Source organism: Anastrepha ludens, chromosome 5, assembly GCF_028408465.1.
Source record: "Anastrepha ludens isolate Willacy chromosome 5, idAnaLude1.1, whole genome shotgun sequence".
NCBI lineage: Eukaryota > Metazoa > Arthropoda > Insecta > Diptera > Tephritidae > Anastrepha > Anastrepha ludens.
The window spans coordinates 45,387,712-45,406,519 of NC_071501.1; the positions used below are offsets into that span (position 1 = coordinate 45,387,712).

Sequence of the window (18,808 nt, forward strand, 5' to 3'; positions counted from 1 at the left end):
TATAATATTATTTTTATTTATACGACCCGAATTCGCTCTGTGGCCCTGGAAATTAGCACCCCGCCTCTGGACGGTCTTATGCAGGTAGCTTAAAAAAAAATTACTAAAAATACAATACCACTTAAACAAGTAAACAGAAAACGTTTATTTATAAAAATTTAAGTAATATATAAAATAGTATACAAATTGTTAAGTTTGGTTCAAAGTCTAAGAAGAACGAATATATGTACATATACATTTACTTAGAAATAACTTCCCACCATATCTTCAAAAATGTCCTTTATTCAGCATGAAATTCCTTAAAACATGATTTTTTGACAGACATGCAAAGTGGTATGTTGCATTTTTCGCAATAAACTTGAGTCTCCGATTTACATGGCTTGTTACGACATTGACGTTTACTACTTTTATCGCAGAAATTTGGCCAATGATAGAGACAATCATACCTTATATTGGGTGGTGGTAGGTACAGTAACTTGCTTCCCTTTGGTACTTCTTCGGCTTGTTTTCTGCAGTAGTGGGGCGACCTAATTTTTTCGTTTCCGATATGAGCAGGAGAGTTTCGGCGATTTCTTCCCGAAATCGTGGAAGCTCGACACGCTGACGTTTTTCACGATTGATACGATGGTATAAAACGTAAGCATTCACTATTGCCAAGTCGATAACATGATGAAATATACGAGATGGCCATTTACGAGTCTTCATGCGAATTTTGTAGTGACCAATTAGACTGTCCATCAAGTCCACTCCGCCCATGTGCCGGTTGTATTCTTTGACAATGTTTGGACAGCTTACATATTCATACTGTTTTCTATTGCGGTTATAGCGACGGGACAATGTGTTTCGGTCGCTCGGATTATTCGAGTTAAATGGCTGCACACCTGCATACGTTGACGCTAAACGAACTGGTTTGCTGTCCTTCCAAACAACAGTAGAAATATCTACTCCAAATGCGGTGGCAACGAAATCCTCCAAATATCCACGAGGAGCTTTTTTCACCACTAGCTGTTCATCGGCAGATAGTTTACAGTTTTTCAAACGGTTGGCTCGAAAAGTTCCAAGCGAATAAATTCCACGGGAAAGAGAAAGATCAGATACAGAAATGTTGTTTGCTGTTTCTTGTAGAAAGGAATCATTTTGATTGGGGACCACAAAATCTGGGTCATTCACGTCGTTGTCACTATCGAAATCATCGCCTTCAATTTCCTCATCACTGTTTTCGCAAAATTCCATAAAGTCGTTGAACTCCTCATCTGACATCTTCGACAAGTCGTATTTGCGTTTGCGTCCCCACCGCGACATTTTTCTAGTGATAAAAAATATAAATCAGCATAATATGTGAACTTGAAGTTCAAAATAACTGAACATTTTTTTTGAACGCACTGCATACGGCCTCCTGTAGACGGTTGCAGCGTGAAGCACACAGTGGCACAATGTACGTAAAAAAAACTTGGAGAGCACTTTATCTCACTCTACACTTCTACGTCTCACAAAAACACCTTCTCAAAAAAATACTTTTTTCGGTTATTTGATCACTTCTTTTAATTCCACTTGCAAAATTTTTGTAATATGAGCTCATGCAGCTTTTACGATCAAGGGTAAACTGAAGAATATGAATCGTGTAAGCTGCATGACAAACAAAAAAGCACTTTGTGTTTTTAGTTTATTTTTTTTTGCTTTTAAGTGTTGCCCGCCTGTAGGCGGTTATATGCACTAGAGGGTTAATCATTCAATCATGACGGAAATATATTTTCAAGCTGTTAACAATATTCTCAGTTCATACGTCATACATAGATAATTTTGAGAAAATATCTCTTACCATTGCGTATGTCTGTGTATATTTTATATATTGGAATATTATGACATGAAAAATACCCAGCTCAATTACATACTTGTATAAAACGTTAAATGAAATTCACTATCGAAAACTAATATTATTATAGCCTATCGCAATAAAAATTTCATATTGGTGATTTTTTACCTGCGGCGTGTCAAATGCATAAACGAGCAGAATCTGCAATGCAATCGAACACAAGCATTAATTAAAATAACATGTGAATGTATGTGTAGGTTTTGTAATACAGATTTGTATGAATAAGATATCAAAAGTGGAATTATTTATACGCATACATATATATATTATTTTTTGTGCTCTATCCTCTATTTCTATATTCTACTGTATATATTTCAACTGTTTTAATTCTCAATAAAATAAATATATAATATCAATTGAAGAATGATAGAATACGGCAGCCCTGAGAGTATTTCTGTAGTGACGTAACAGCTGAATAAACAAAACACAAAAACGGTGAGCCTACAATCACACGCTCGAAGCGCAAGGCATTGACCGAAACAAATAAGAGTTGAAAAGTCTACTATTCGGTCATAAAAATCATCACCACTTTTGGGACATGTGCTTGAACTTTATTAGGGTGAAGGTTAACTTTATTGGGCCTTCGTTCATTTTCTGAAAACTATTTCTCCAGTCCTCGACTCAAATCTGTATTAGTTTCACTCGGTTTTAGTTATAATATTTATATCCATCACACCGAGTTGATTCAACCAAATATAGACCCATAACCTGTGCCTGTCTTTGACATAAAAATCAGCACTCTTGAGGCGTTCATACGAGTACAATTCACGACACGTTCTTTCACTAATTACAGTAACGCTCTAAGTTGTATTTAAGGGGGGCAGCTCCTCCAGTCAAGGAGTTTTTCAACCATTTTTTGCGAAAAATTTAGAGTTATCTTAAAATAAATTACATATTAAGGTGTCCCAGGTTCCAAAGGCCATTCAATGGCTTCTTGCGTCAAGAAACCTGATGGTACTTGAGCCGCTACGGCAGAAGAATCGCTAGAACTTCTGCTAAGCACGTATTTTCCGGGATGCACCGCTCACGAAAGTGGGAGGGGAAATACATATTAGGCGAAACCAATATAATCGACAGCATCTTGCAAAGGAAGCAATTACCAAGGAGAAAGTTGCATGGGCAATCAAATCTTTTTCACCTTTAAAACTTCGGGGCCAGATGGGATCAAGTAATCTTAATCTGGGTCCCGGGACATCCGAACATTGAAGGTAACAAAAAAGCAGATAATTGGAGAACAAGCAGCCAAAATGGGCATCCCTCAGAATCCATACTGTCGGAGTTGTAAACAACCGTAGAAAAGGGAAACAATCTTCCTTTTTCCTCTGTGAATACCTTGCCCTGGAAGGACAGAATGTTAACCCTGGACAAACCGCTGTTCGAGAGTCTCGAGCAACTGTCTGGCTTAGATGTCAACAGGTTCAATAAGGTTCCTAAACCGCACAGACTGGATATAGTCTTGCTGTAAATAACTGGTAAACAAGTTGTTAACGAGGATGTGGCAACAAAATCGTGCGGAAGCGCTAGTTGGATTCTGGCAGAATCACCACTCCAACCAACCAAACAACCAAGGGGTCCCGGTGGTCTAGAGCTCGAAAATTTAATGTATTTTCAGGAGTTTTTTTAGAATAAAAAAATAAAAAGCGATATATAAATGTTTTTTGCGTTTTATTTAACTTCTTTTACATAAAAAAATGATAAAAAATTGTATTTTTTTTATTTAAAAAATGGTGCTGAAGTTGACGCATGATATGCTAAAAATAAAGCTTCAACCGTTAGTCATGCACGAAATAAGGATTCTTCTTCCACCCTTCGATTCTCGTGCTTATGGAAACTAGTGAAACATTTTCAAACCTTTTTGAGATAATCTTTCTTGTGAAGACTCCAGAAGCCCCCACATCGGATGTTTGTCATCGCGTAAGATTTGCGCGAGGATTAGATGAATATTTGTAAATGTTGTTGGTGTCAATACTCGAGCTGGTGCCACTCAGCTGTAAGCCAATCTGATTGCAAGGCGGTTCAGAGCTAAAAGTATGTTTGACTGCAAGGTAAATATCGTCCCCTTAGTATTAAAATAGCCTATAAATTTTTTGATGTTTTGAGAAAATGAATTTCAAACTTTTTGTCGAAAGTAGCTCTCACTCAAATCTCGTTATGTCTGTAAATATTTATTATTTTTTGACTGACGTTTTGACCCACTTTGTGGAACTAGAATTTGACAAAATTTTGACCACATATAAAATCGACGATGGAGAATCCAAAAATTCAATAAAAAAATAATAGCCTATGTGCTCATAGGCTATTGTTATACTAAGGGGACGATATATACATGTATGTTCATAGGTATGTAAATATGAATGGGTGATGGAGTATTACACCATTTATTTTTGCTCCTGTTTTATAAAGGGTGGTTAAATTTCAAGGGCCGATGTTGAATGTGAACCACACCTAAACGTCAACGACACCGTTGGACTTCTTTCTTTGGGGTTATTTGAAATAAAAGGTGTACGTCGATAAGCCAGCAACAATTCAAGAGCTAAAGGATGAGATAATTCGACACATTACCGACATAGAACCTCAATTATGCCTCAGCGTCATCGAAAATTTGGAGCATCGGATGGAGGTGTGCCGCCGAGGCCGCGGCAGCCATTTGGCCAATATTTTACTCCACACGTAATTGAGCCATACCAGTATTATTATAATAAAGAGAAATGACAATAATTTCTTAAAAAAAATTTATTTTATTCAAAATCAGCACCGGCCCTTAAAACTTAACCACATTTTAGATAAGAAACTATTTGCATTTGGTAGTCTTTGGAGGTGTGCCGCCGAGGCCGCGGCAGCCATTTGGCCCATATTTTATTCTGTGCGTAATTGAGCCATACCAGTGTTATAATAATAAAGAGAAATGGTAATAATTTCCTAAAAAAATTTTATTTTATTCAAAATCAACACCGGCCATTGAAAATTAACCTCTCTTTACATCGATTTTCCTTCCATGTTTGCAGCTTGAAAGCTATCATCAATGCAGACATTTATGATTATTTAAAGCCGCTCATCTGTAATAGACTCAAGTAGTTAAAGTTGTTTTCCGTAGTTTGGGTAAATCGTAGCAACTTGCCTGCTGATATATTATATTTAATATTTTTATATCTTTCAAAAACCATTTATTTGTGTGGGGGGAGTATCGGGCAGACTGCATACGAGTAGACACTGCTTTTGATAATCTTTTTTTATATTCTTTAGTGAACAACAACAATATTATCATTTTGCTTGGCAAATTCCTAATCTTTTACTTCCAAACTGAATATTACCGCTACACTTTGTTGTTGTTTGTATTTATGTTTATTTTAGTATTTTTCGTTGGCTAGCTGACTTGGTTGGCTACATCAACTTCCGGCTTCATGGAAATTGCGCAGTTGTTGCTTCACTCATATATTCATTTTAATTTTCATATAGTTTATATTTTTTGGCCAGCATAAAATAAAAATATAAATATAATAAAATTCATGCAGTGAAACGAAAAACCACGAAACCAGCCAAGCGAAACTTACGAAACTGCAAGCAGCCAAGGCAAACTAACCGAAAGCCCATTGCGTCAGTTCCTGCTACGCCACCATTTGATCATGCCGGCTACTGCTTGGATCCTGTTTACATCCGTTGCCTGTATGCTGCGTTAATATTACAATATATTATACATATTTACATGAGTGTGCACGAAAATGAATATGTGTGACGGTCAACTTTAAAAGTCGATGCTTGAAACCACCGCTGGTTGCAGTTGTTGTCGTTGGTGGTGACTTTTGATGTGTTAGTATGAAAACTAACTACACTAAATTAAAACAAAAACTGATTCACTGCGACAAATACACACATACAGTTAGTAACAGAAGTAAGTATACACCGGACACGTTTTCAATTTTCCCCCAATCGATTCCTTCAAACAACCTAAGTTATAACAAAGTTGTGTTTTATTTACATGAATGAAATACAAAAGTCATATTTGATGCAAATAATGACAACATTTTAAAAAGGAACACAATTATAGCTTTTTATATTAAACTTTATAAAAATTCGTGTCTAAAAAGTAAGTATACAGTTCATCATATTATTAATTTCTGAAATCAAAAACATAATTAAAATCAAATCCTAGTATTTGGTAGGATTACCATTAGACTTTATAATCGCTTTAAGTCGCGATGGCATTGTGTTCACCAAGTTTTCAGTTACAGCTGTTGGTATTTTATTCCATTCCTCTTGAAGGACGTTTTTCAGTTGTTCCTTATTTCTAATCGGATGTTGACGTATTTGTCGCTTTAAATGTTCCCATAAATGTTCGATTGGGTTGGTATCCGGGGACTGTGGTGGTGTGTTCAGATGTTTTCGCACATTGTATAACAGCCACTCTCGTACAATGTTGGATGTGTGCATGGAGTCACTGCTGGAAGATAAACGTTCCTCCAAGGCCTAATATCATAGCGCTTTCTTTTAAATTATTTTCCAAAATATTTAAATAACCATATCGGTCCATAATATTTTCGATAAATACCCAGTTTCCAACCCTGTTCGCAGCCATACATCCCCAAACCATCACAGAGCCCCCTCCATGCTTCACAGTGCCAGTCATATTGTTTAGATCCAATCTCGCGTTAACTTTTCTCCAAACTTTTTCACGGCCATTAGATCCACAGATACTGAACTTACACTAATCTGAAAATGTAACTTGGTTCCAAAATGTTTAGTCATATTTTTCATGATCTTTTGCGAATAAAATCCGTTTACTCCGATCGCCGCTACTCACGAAGGGCATTTTCCTAACATTGCGCCCATGATAACCAGCACTATGCAAAACCAGGCGAATAGTTTGGGTGCTAAATTGTTTTCCAGTCTCATTTTCAACTTCAGATTTCAATTTGGAGGCACATATTTTGGGGTTTGTCCTGATTTTCCGTACGACTAAGCTTTTTTCTCTGGGACAAACGGGACGCCCACAACGTTCTTTATTAGTGGTGCTTCCCGCACTTTTATATTTGTTCACAAACTTTTGAACTGTAGTAAAACTCCTATCTATCAAACGATCGATATCTCGCAATGATTTATATTCCTTGTGATATTTTATAATCAGTTTTTTTAAATCATCAGAAAGCTCTTTTCCTCTTGGCGCCATTACTAAAAATGTCGTAAAAATTAATACAAAACGTACTTCCCTAAATTTTTATACTCACTTTGATTATTTCCTCTTAATAGTTTTAACTTTTTTAATCAATGCGTAAAAATAAATGTTATGCTAACTGAACAATCGTTTGCTGTATACTAACTTTTGTGACATAAATTTCGCTGGCATCAAGGTCAAAGCAAAGCGTGGATAACGGTACCTAAAATTTACAGCTAAATAAAGGCGCATATGAAAGCTTATCCCAGTACACAATTACCATGTGTAAAATATTTGGATTACATATTAAGGAAAACGTTAGCGTCAAACAATTCCATAAATCAGGCTCCTGTATACTTATTTATGTTACTAACTGTACGTGTATATTGCATAGGTGTAGTCGTATGTAAGCACGTTTGTGTGCATTTTCTTTTGTACACGAAAACATTCTGTTTCATATATGCACATTTGCATATGTATAAGTATGCATGCATCACTGGTGGACTCAGAAGCCGGCTCAGATTAAAAACTTTCATCAACTCACTCTTAATTTGTAATAGTCTAAATACTGTAAAACTATGTGCATTTATGTATAAGCAGGAATAAAATATATTAGTTTGTGGAAAAAGAAGCCCATTATTTTCTGTAGGTGGCTTTAAAGTTCGATATCTCGTAAAGTGTCGATCAAACAATTTAAAGTTTATGCTCGTTGTCAAGGTGACGTTTCACAGTAATAAAACTCTATTGCTTTCTTTGGTTTGTTCCACTCGTTCGTGAGTGGTGTTGATGGAAGTCAGCAAAGAGAAAATTCAGTACATATTACAGTTTTTCTCTGATAAAGGCGAATATGCAAGCCAGGCCGCTGAAATTGTGAATGATGTTTATGGTGCGCATACTGTAACCTTTTATTAACACGTTGACTGCCAACTATGAGAAAACTCGTAGTATGATTTCCCATCCAGGAAGCCAACCACGAGTTATCTCGTACTACCTAAAACTACCACTTTTTGTGTAGCTACGAGTAAAACCGTATTATAATAATGTTAGTATCGATAAATGGCTTCTGGGAAAAGAAAAAAATTTTGGGTTTGGCTTCCGTGAGCTTTTTTTTTATTAAAAAAAAAGTCATTCAATATAATGCAAAAATTCGTTCAATGTAATGGAAAAATTAGCTCAAATAGAAGAAATAAAGTAATATATTATTGTTTGTGGAAGTTTTTAAAACCATTTTCCACACAAAGGGCTGGCTTCTCTGGACAGGCTGGACAGAAGTAACGCGTTTCTCGGCGTTTTTTTTCTTCGGTACATACACGACATGGCTTTGTCGGACGCTGTTTTTTTTCCGCCACACTCTAAATAATGGAGCTCTTTAGATCTATTTTTTTTTTAACTGGTTGAAAATCTCCAATCAACGCCAAGACGAATTCTTCTCTGAACTTTATCAGTTTTATTTTAGATGAAATTACTTTTTGGTAATTTCTGTGAGCATTTTGTATATACATATATCTCTATTATATGAAGTGAAACCTTTTTGTGCCATCTAATAGTCTTTCTTAGAGATGAGTAGTACGAAATCATTTGATCTGATCGGTCAATGCCAGACATTCCATTATTGTAATCTCGAATTATATTCGGTTTCATAGAAATTCTTCCATTGCGATTGGGCACCTCTACCATTTCAACAGCGTGCATGTTTGAAATGGAACGGACTTCTCGTTTGTCTTTCCATTTGCATACAGTAACAGGACCATTTGTCTGCCAAAAACACTCCCCTCTTTTTAGTTTACGATTTACCACATCTTTGGGGTTTCCTTTTCTGTTACTTCGCAGGGTTCCACACACATAAGTTTTTCGTGTATTTAACAGTTTTGTAAGACTAACTGAATTATAAAAATTATCCATGTAAAGCGCGTAGCCTTTATCGAAATAGTCCTCAAGTAAATGTAAAACAACGTCAGCAGTGTGACCTACATTATGGGTAGCAGATTTTCCGATGTAAATTATTATTTTAATTACAAGACCGTCGGACCAGCGTTTGTACTGTAAAATTTGATGTATCTAATTTCACACCAACATTTTCTTCGAAAAGAAATAATTCAGGATTGTGTTGAACTTCTGTCCACAAATCATCATTCTCATTTGACGTTGTTGCTTGAAAATCATCGTCATTATTATCAGATTCGGAGACGTCTTCAGGTTCGGAGATGACTTCATCTTCACTATCACTTGTATTCTCAGAAGGCTCATAAATGTCGTTACCACTATCGTTGAAATCATCTTCTGAATCACTTAGATTTGCGTTGTACTCAATTTCACTTTGATTCAGTGACCTTTTCTTATCCATATTGGGTTCTTGATAATTATAACAGTAATTTTAGAGAATGTTTATAAATCTAAAAAGAAAGAAAATAATAATAAAATTATGATAATTATAATAAATAATAATAACTATAAAACAAAATACTATAGAAAGCAAAAATGATGTTTTTTTAGGAAAAAAGACCTACCTACTACGAGATAATTCATAGCGAGTTCTTTCCCAGACGCCAACTACGAGATAACTCGTAGGTCCTTTTTCCCTTTAAAAAACATCATTTTTGAAAAAATCAAAGTGTCATTTCTCAAAGTAGTGGCCTTGGCAGTCAACGTCTTAAAAAGTGCAATTTTGGTTTCGTAGATTCAGTTCAGGCATTTTTGATGTTAAAGGTGCACCTCACCGCATGCGCAGGCCCTTGATTTCATCTAAAAAACTTGTTTATTCTAATGCGGAATTCACAGAATTTGATAAATCTTATATTAGTATTGATATTTTTGTGGAAGTTTCCATACAATTATTAGTTCGTTTATTTATTGGAGAAATATAAAATATTGCACTAACATTTATAGCACAGCAGACCTCAAATCTGCACCTCATATGGGCCAATTTTTTACCACTTTCACTATACCAAGAATGTTTCAACCTTGAGAACAATAGACTGCACTTTAGATTAGCTTTAGACTAGTACGTGAATCATTTGTTGCTGCTTACTTCGTTAAAAAACATCTCCTACAAAATTTCAAAAATACACCTAGGACCTACTAATAAATGCACCAAATTACAAATATTTTTGCGTACAATGTAACGAAATTGTCCCAAACGCAATGAGTTCAAAACTAGTTCTGAAGCTCTGTCGTTAAATGTTGATAGTTGAAAGTAAATCACTTGGGATCTATTATTAAAAAAAAAAGAATTAAATGTTTTAAACATAAAAACAAAATTATAGTCAGAGAAATAAAAAAAATATTCAACGCAGTAATAACCGAAATAAATCAAAATGGGCCTATGTACAACAAGCTGAATTAAAGAGAGAACGAAGTTTATTATCCGATGCAGCTTCGGTTTAACCTATGCATGAACGACCGGAGACTATGCATTCGAAAGTGTACAAGAATTTACCTATCTGAATATCAAAATATCAGCCAATAGGATACATCATTCTTAAGTCTAAATTATTATCTCGCGACCAAAAGTTATGGTTATACAAAACCTTGATCCGCCCTGTGCTTACCTATGGTTGCGAACTATGGATGCCAAAAACACTGACATTAATCATTAAAGAAAAATATATGGACCTGTAAGACTGCAAGACGATACCTATCGTGAGCAGGAGCTATTAGCAAAAAACGAAACTGTGATAAGATTTATAAAATAAGAATAAGATGGCTTGGAGACGTGTTTAGAATGCCCAGGGAGACAACAACTCGGAAGGCATTTGAATTTCGCCCTGTTTGAGGCCGAAGAAGAGGTCGCCCCAGAAGAAGATGGCTCTAAGACGTGGAAGTTGATCTTGAAAGGTTAACGTGTGCCGGTTGAAGGAGGCAACCTTAGATAGAGACAGATGGCACAAGGTTGTGAATGAGGCAAGGGTTCACCAAAGAAAAAAAAATTGTTTGAAATACCTATATTCTACGGCACTCGATTTGGTTGGGGCGAAAGCAAGCGCTTATTTTCGAAAAAAAAGTCAAATTATGATGCCAAATTAAAATCTGCACTAAGCTGTCACTCGCTGGTAATGTATTATTTGTTAACACAACCCTTGAGGTGAAAATAAACTTTATCTGAATGCACGATTTTCGGAAAAAATGCTTATCTACAGCCATGTGGCCTGCAGTCCATTAGGCGAACCTCGAAAAGTGGCCGATTTTGGAAATGTTGATTCATAAACAGTTTTCTAAAACATCATAGATGTAATTTTAGCTGTCGAAGTCAAAAAATCTATAGTTCAAACATTAAATGAGCTTTGAAACTTTTCCCAGAACCAAAATGAACAATACGAGAAGATTTCCTATTGCTTCACGGAAAATAACTACACCTCGCCGTTTCTTTGAGCCAAATTTGCGAGTTTTTGCACACTTGCAGTAACATTTTCCTTTTCTCTCGATCAGATATTTTGCATGACAAACGACTAAAGCCGTCTGCTCCATTCCATTTCCGGATTTTTTAAATTTCGAATTTTTTCAATAATTTTACTCATGACATTTAATATTTTTTGACGACAAACGCTTTCTTCACAAACTCTACACGGTTGCATATGCGTGTGTGTGTGTGTAGTAAGTACGCCCTTCGACAGCACAACATCACATTACGTATACGTCACGTTGTACTCAGTGCAATAAAGTAGCGAAAGCGTTCACTACGCACTTTATATTGACAAGTTAACAGCCAATTTGTCGTGCTATAAACTTGGTGACATGATGCACGTTGTAATCACTGCGATATTCCGTCTTATTGCTCGATAAATATATAGCTACACTGTATTTCTTTTTATTCAGGAATCCTACATTTATCGAAATTGCTCACTCTCTTTTTTATGTCCTTAGAGACCTAATCGAATTAAAACTGTTTTGTTAAACTAAGTAAATTAGTCGGACAAACAAGTGCCCGCACCTCGCAGAAATACAAATTTTACGAAACTTTGATTTATTACAATATATAATATTTAAGCGGCTGCCGTAGTCGAATGAGTTGGTGGTGTGACTATCATTTGGGAGTGCGTGCATGAAACAGCAAAATGATAGAAAAGAGTTGTTCTAATAGCGGTCGCTCTTCGGCAGGGAGTCGCAAGCCTCCGAGTGTATTCTGCCACGAAAAATCTCCTAATCAAATCTGGCATTCGGAATCGACTTGAAACTGAAGGTAACTCAATGTGGAGAAATATCAAGACGCAAGGCCACAAATGGGAGGAGAGGATCGGCCAAGCCTCTAACAGAAGTGTAAGCGTGTACTATAGGTAACTCTCTTACAACGCGGTTCGCAAAATGCGAAAAATTTTCTCTAACGCGGTACTCTTACAACGCGGTTTTCACACTAATGGCAAAGTTACAAAGCAATTTTTTTCTAACACTTACACACGCATTTTTACAGGTCAGCCCATAAGTTTGTGCGTTTTTTAAAGGTGGTTTTAAAGTTAATAAAAAGGATGTTTAAAGTATTTACTAATTAATATTGTAATATATTTTCCTTTATTATTTACAATGTCTCCCCATCGTTTGGGCAAATTTTTAATTTACTGCTCAAAAAATTTGTTGTCCTTGGAGCCAAAATACGCTTTGATATCCCTTTTTACAGCTTCATTTGAGGAGTAGTTCTTGTTACTCACATGGAATTAAAGTCCACGGAAAAGGTGGTAATTACAAGGTGCAAAATCCGGATATCCGGTATGATGGATGCGGCATTAGCTCCCATCCGAGCTCGTTCAGCTTGCCTAATGTTTGCCTTGCGGTATGAGGTCTTGCGTTGTCGTGGTGAAACAAAACTTTGCGTCTATTCACTACAGACGGTCGATTTTTGTTAAGTGCCTCATTCAGGTTTGATAGCTGATGGGAATAATAATCAGAAGTTATGGTCTGGTTTGGTTCCAGAAGTTCATAATAAACAAAACGGGCCATATCCCACCAAATAGACAGGAGAATCTTCTTGGAGTGAAGGGCATCTCTACGGGTTGGTTCTGGTGTTTCATCTTTATCTAACCATTGGCGTTTGCGAACAGGATTATTGCCAAGGACCCATTTTTCATCACCAGTAACGATACGGTTCAAACAACTTTCATTTTCAAACCGTTGCAGCAGCTGAGAACACACATTCACTCTCTGCTGAAGGTTGGCGACGGAAAGTCTATGCGGAACCCATTTTCCCAGCTTTGAAACCTTTCCCAACTGAACCAGGTGCCTGTGAACTGTTCTATGCCATGAATTTAACCTCTGAGCTATCATATCGACTGTCAAATTTGGCTCAGCTTCCACGAGTTCGAAGAAGGCGTCGGTCGACCAGCGCTCCGGGCATCCTCCACGTCGCAGTTACCACTTCGGAATTTGAAGACCACTTTTGCGCAGTCCTTACACGCACGGTATCCTCTCCGTGGACAGTGTTTATTTCTGCAACAGCAGTTGTTGCATTTTTACCACTTTTACAAAAATGCCTTTATACAAAATATGCCTCTTATACGCGTTCGAAGATTCCATTTTATTTTTTAACGACACGTGCTTTTTTCTATCCGCGATTAAAGTCAAAGAATATATAAATACATAGTTCCGCTATATTCCGCGAATAAGTTTTAGTATGCAAAAATCGTACAAAAGTGAAATTATGGGAAAAATACGCACGAACTTATGGACTCACCTGATACATAGATCGCCAAAACTGCAGACATTTCAAATTGATAAGTAGGCACCTAGAATAGCTTATGGGTATGGGGTCATGAAGACAAAGGGAAAGTAGAGCAACGCCAATGAAAACTTTTTAAATATGTTCAATTCAAAATATGTGACAGACATGATAAAGTCTCCAGATGAAGTATTACATATATGGTAATACTATGCAAAATGAATTGGAAAACTTGAATAAAATTTTGTTGGGCTTTCAATCGTCTTACAATCGTATGATTAAAGCTTTCCACTCAGTAGTTTCATATTTTTTTTGTCAAACGAACAACATTTCAATATTTTTTACTCTAGTCAGTATTTGACTGCCTATTTTGCTTCTTCTTATATTGGGTTAATGCTAATCGCTATTTTTTCTGCAATTATAAAGTAGTTATCACCTAGAAGTTTGCCGAATTCGATGGATAGAATTTGATTAGGATTATTTGCACTTTACTTATAGTTGTACTATGACTTGGATAAATCATCATATTGGTTTATTTTTATACAGGGCAATTCAACAACGTTTAGATTTCAATTTAATTTGAGTAAAAATAAAACACGGACTTAGTCTGTGCATTTTTTACTGATAAGATTAAACCTTCAATTTAAAAATGTGATTCCAAGTCAACCAATCCAAATATTTTGGACCATGTCGCAATATTTTCTGAAAGTTGGCTTATTTGTAGGCTTTCGTATAATAAGAAGTGAACTGCAACAATTTTGTACCAAAAATAATAATTTTGAGATTCATACGATGTTGAAAATTTTAGTTAGAGTTTGTTAAAGAGAAATATATTCGGCTCTTTTAACAAGTAATTTTTTTTTTAGTTTTTTAGGATATAATATATTTGAAAAATTATGTTGTTTTTATTTAAAAAAAAAAGTTTTAAATGTTTTGAACACAAAAACAAAATTATAGTCAAAACAGTGTTCAACGCAGTAATAACCGAAATAAGAGCTATAGGAAAGTTTTTCAAAACAACCCTAGTAAAATTCAGAAAAATGCACGCACTTTTTATTTAAATCGATAGTACAGTCCATTTAATTTAATGTTTCAAGACTATTTCATGCAAATATTGACCGCGACTGCGCTTCAAATGGTCCATCCGCTTAGTCCAATTTTGGCATACTCTTTCCAATGTTTCGGCCGGTATCTCACATATAAATGCTTTAATGCTGTCTTCCAATGCGTTAATTAAAGCAGGCTTGTCTGAATAGACATGAGCCCTAACATAGCCCCACAAAAATTAATCTAAAGGCGTTATATCGCACGATCGGGGTGGCTAATTGACAGGTCCCGAACGTGAAATAAAATGTTCACCGAACCCGCCGTGCTGTGTGGCATGTGGCACCGTCTTGCTGGAACCACATGTCATGCAAGTCAAGCTCTTGCATTTTGGGCAAAAAAAGTTGGATATCATTTCACGGTAGCGCTCACCATTCACAGTTACGTTACGATTCGCAGCATCTTTGAAGAACTACGGTCCAATGATACCTCCAGCCCATAAACCGCACCAAACTGTGACCTTTTCTGGATACATTTTTAGCTCTTGCAATTCTTCTGGCTGATCTTCACTCCAAAATCGACAATTCTGCTTATTTACGTACCCATTGATCCAAAAATAAGCTTCGTCGCTGAACACAATTTTTCGATAAAAAAGTGGATCTTCGGCCAACTTACCAAGAGCCCTTTCACCAAAAATTCTGGGTTGCAGTAGGACGTTCGGGTTCAATTCTTGCACCAGCTGTATTTTGAAAGGCTTCGCTCCTAAATCCTTTCGCAAAATTTTCCACGTTTTTGAGTGACAGAGGCCCAATTGCTGCGAACGGCGACGAATCGATGATTGATGGTCATCATTAACACTGTCCGATACAGCTGCGATATTTTGTTCAGTTCGCACTCTACGTAAGCGTGTTGGTGGCTTGACGTCCAATAATGAAAATTTGGTTCTAAATTTAGTCACAATAGCTCAAATAGCCGCTTCAGTGGGTCGATTAAAGTGGCCATAAAATGGAAGAAGCGCGCGATAAACTTTCTTAACAGAACTTGCATTTTTATAATAAAATTCAATGATTTGCAAGCGTTGTTCGTTTGTAAGACGATTCGTGGTTAAATTATAGACCAAACTGAAGATTATCTGAAATATTTGCATCTATCAGATGTGCAAAAATTTTTTCAAACACAACTTAACCCGGCGAGCGTAAGGTTAATATTTATTACATTGAGCGTAAGCTGGGTGTAACAAACCCATATATTGAGCTAGATATTTTAATGTGTTCATAATATTTTTATATGTTTTTATTTACTAGTACAATTATGTAATAACCCATGAACTGATTGGGAAGGAAAAATAAAGCAAACAAATATTTTTAAATCTTTATTTATGAAATTAACAAAAATATTTTCTTTCATTTAAACAAAGTGTAACACTTAGTATTATAATTTTATAAAAAAAAGAAACTAAAAAAAAACAAAACGAATAGCTTTTACTTCTAGCTTATAAAATTAGGAAACATATGAGATCAAAACTTTTACTATATAGTTATTCAGAGTTCTCGTAATCATCTTCAGTTTGAGCGCAATCTTGACACGTGAAAACAGCATGTTCCATACATAAATAGCGATTGCATTTAAAACAAGTGTGTTTAGTCTTGCGATCTTTTTTAGTAGGGCATATTTGACATCTCCTGATAGGCTTAGGAACTTTATTTGGAGGTCGTTGTGAGTGTGAGGGTTCATCCACTTGGTCCAGAATTCGTTTGCGAAGCTCTCGGGGTAAATGCTGATTTTCCTTTCTGTTTTGTAAATGTTCTGAAACCAATCCAATACCCAGGTCTCTAAGAAAATTTCGGCGTGACAAATTGCTACTATTATTGGACTTGTAAACTATTATGCTATTTATACCAGCCATGTTCAAAACTGCATAGAAAATCACCATTGGCCAGCGCTTTGTATTTCGCGAAACATCGTAGTTGGTGCACAGCTCATCTACAACATCAACGCCTCCCTTGGTCTGATTATAAAAAATAATCATTTCTGGTTTTTGTGTGCCATTAGTATCAGCAACAACGCTATCATCGTGATGTAATGTTGACATCAACAAAACAACCTTGTTTTTTTTTGGCACATGGGACAATAAAGATATATCCTTTTGAAATCCAAACACTGTGCTGGGGATCTCTCGGTTACGCGTTTGGAGCATCTGACTTGGAATCTCGGGCTTATTTTTTCGAACAGTGCCTGTGCTTGTCAAACGATGTTCTTTCAATAAGTGTAACATCAACGGATAACTGGTAAACCAGTTATCAAAGGTGACATTGCGATTGGTTTTGGAAATTGGAGCCACAAGTCTGTCCACAACATCATAGGCTTTGTTACTGAGAGCGTAAGGGCCTGTTGGTTGTTTTCCTGGGTAAATTTCAAGATTGATGACGTAAAACGACTTTGCATCAACCAAGGCATATATTTTCAAGCCATATTTGTTTGGCTTATTGGGCATATACTGGCGAAAACTGCAACGGCCTCGAAACGATGGAAGTTGTTCATCTATAGTTGTATACTCAGATGGTGTATAAACAATTTGGCAATTTGCTACGAACTTCTCGAAAAAAGAACGAATGGCAGCCAAATTATCAGTAGCTTTTCTTTCGCTCCGAGTATTCTTATCATCAAACCGTAAACAGTTTTGAATAAATTGAAATCTCTTCAAAGTCATCGTTGTCCTAAAAATCTCAACCCCTGATCCATCACTTATCCACAGATCCTTCAAATTCAGCTTATTTGCTTTGAACTGTTCTGCAAGATACAAGAGACCGATAAAAGCCTTTAATTCTGACGATGACAAGTCTGCCATGATATATTTCTTTACGTGACTATTTTCACAAGCAGTTCTCTTCAGATTTATTTGACTATTTGTATGTAACAATATTTCTTGCAAAATCTCATCAGTAAGAAAGAGTTTCCAACATTCAACAGCTGTCTTTGCATTTTTGCCAATATCTTTTACGCCCTGCCTTTCCCTTATAATGTTTTCTGATCTCGTACGCACGTTAGACCTTTCTGGTACACTAAACCACTTTGTACCATTCTTTCCAGTAAAATATGGTCTGTTATCATTGCTTTCACGTTCTTCAGATCCCTCAGCTTCGTTTTCTTCCTCATTCGGTAATCCTACCTCTTGTTCCGAATCACTTTCAGAGCTTCTTTGGCCAACATTATCAATTTCGAAGTCACTACCAGAATCATCACAAGAATCATCCTGATCAGCTGCTTCGAAAACCCTCAATAATCTTCTTTGGGTTTCTTCGTATGACATATTAATTATTTAGCTGAAAAAAAAAAATAAAAACTAAAATATAACGAATATAAAACAAAAAGTATTTACTCGAATTTGTAACACGAAGCGTAAGGTGGGTGAAACTTACCCGGCCGCAACTTTGACAACATCTAAACACCTCGCCAATCGGCGGTCAACTGCGGCATGAAACACAACGAATGCCTACCTCCCCCCGCGCAGCTACTCAGACGCACAACTTATTTTGACGTACGGAATAGAAAATATCAAACGGTTTATTACAGGCTGGGTGAATTTCACCCAACCTTACGCTCGCCGGGTTAAACTGCCCAATGACACTACGCGTATCACTTCGACAACCTTCAACTTTGTCAATGGTAAAAGGTTTTATCACATCCTTGCCACTCACTCTGCTATCAGCCTAAGTATGTTACTATGTTTTTCTTTTTTGATATGTAAACTTTGTTTGGGTATGTATGTGTGTGTGCATGTTTATGTGCACTTATAATGTCACCAAGCTACAAGTCATAAAAGTGGCAATCCACTCCAAGCGAGAAATTACGTTACAAAATGAAAAAATGCGTGTCCTTCCCGCGATTGATAATAAAAAATACATTAAAATCAACTGAAACTCGCTCAATCTGTGGCACATCACACACGACACAACTGAACGAGCGAATGAGCGCACGAACGAACGAATGAAAGCACGGCAGGAAGTTCAGTTTTGAAGTAGCTATGAAAATTGGTAGAGACTGTAGTTGTGAGTAGCTGACGGAGTGAGTAGCAACAAGGTTGGCTTTGAGCCATGCG

At 36.4% G+C, this 18,808-nt stretch overlaps 2 protein-coding genes across 2 annotated transcripts; both read right to left on the reverse strand.

Annotated features, from left to right (window-relative positions):
• Positions 1-447: 447 nt before the first annotated feature.
• LOC128864689 (piggyBac transposable element-derived protein 3-like) lies at positions 448-1,302 on the reverse strand. The gene has a single exon (XM_054104442.1). The coding sequence runs from the start codon at positions 1,300-1,302 to the stop codon at positions 448-450; it is 855 nt and encodes a 284-aa protein (XP_053960417.1).
• A 14,944-nt stretch (positions 1,303-16,246) lies between these two features.
• Positions 16,247-17,035, reverse strand: LOC128864691 (uncharacterized). The gene has a single exon (XM_054104443.1). It carries the CDS (start codon positions 16,982-16,984, stop codon positions 16,247-16,249), a length of 738 nt encoding a protein of 245 aa, XP_053960418.1. The 5' UTR covers positions 16,985-17,035.
• Between the last annotated feature and the right edge of the window lie 1,773 nt (positions 17,036-18,808).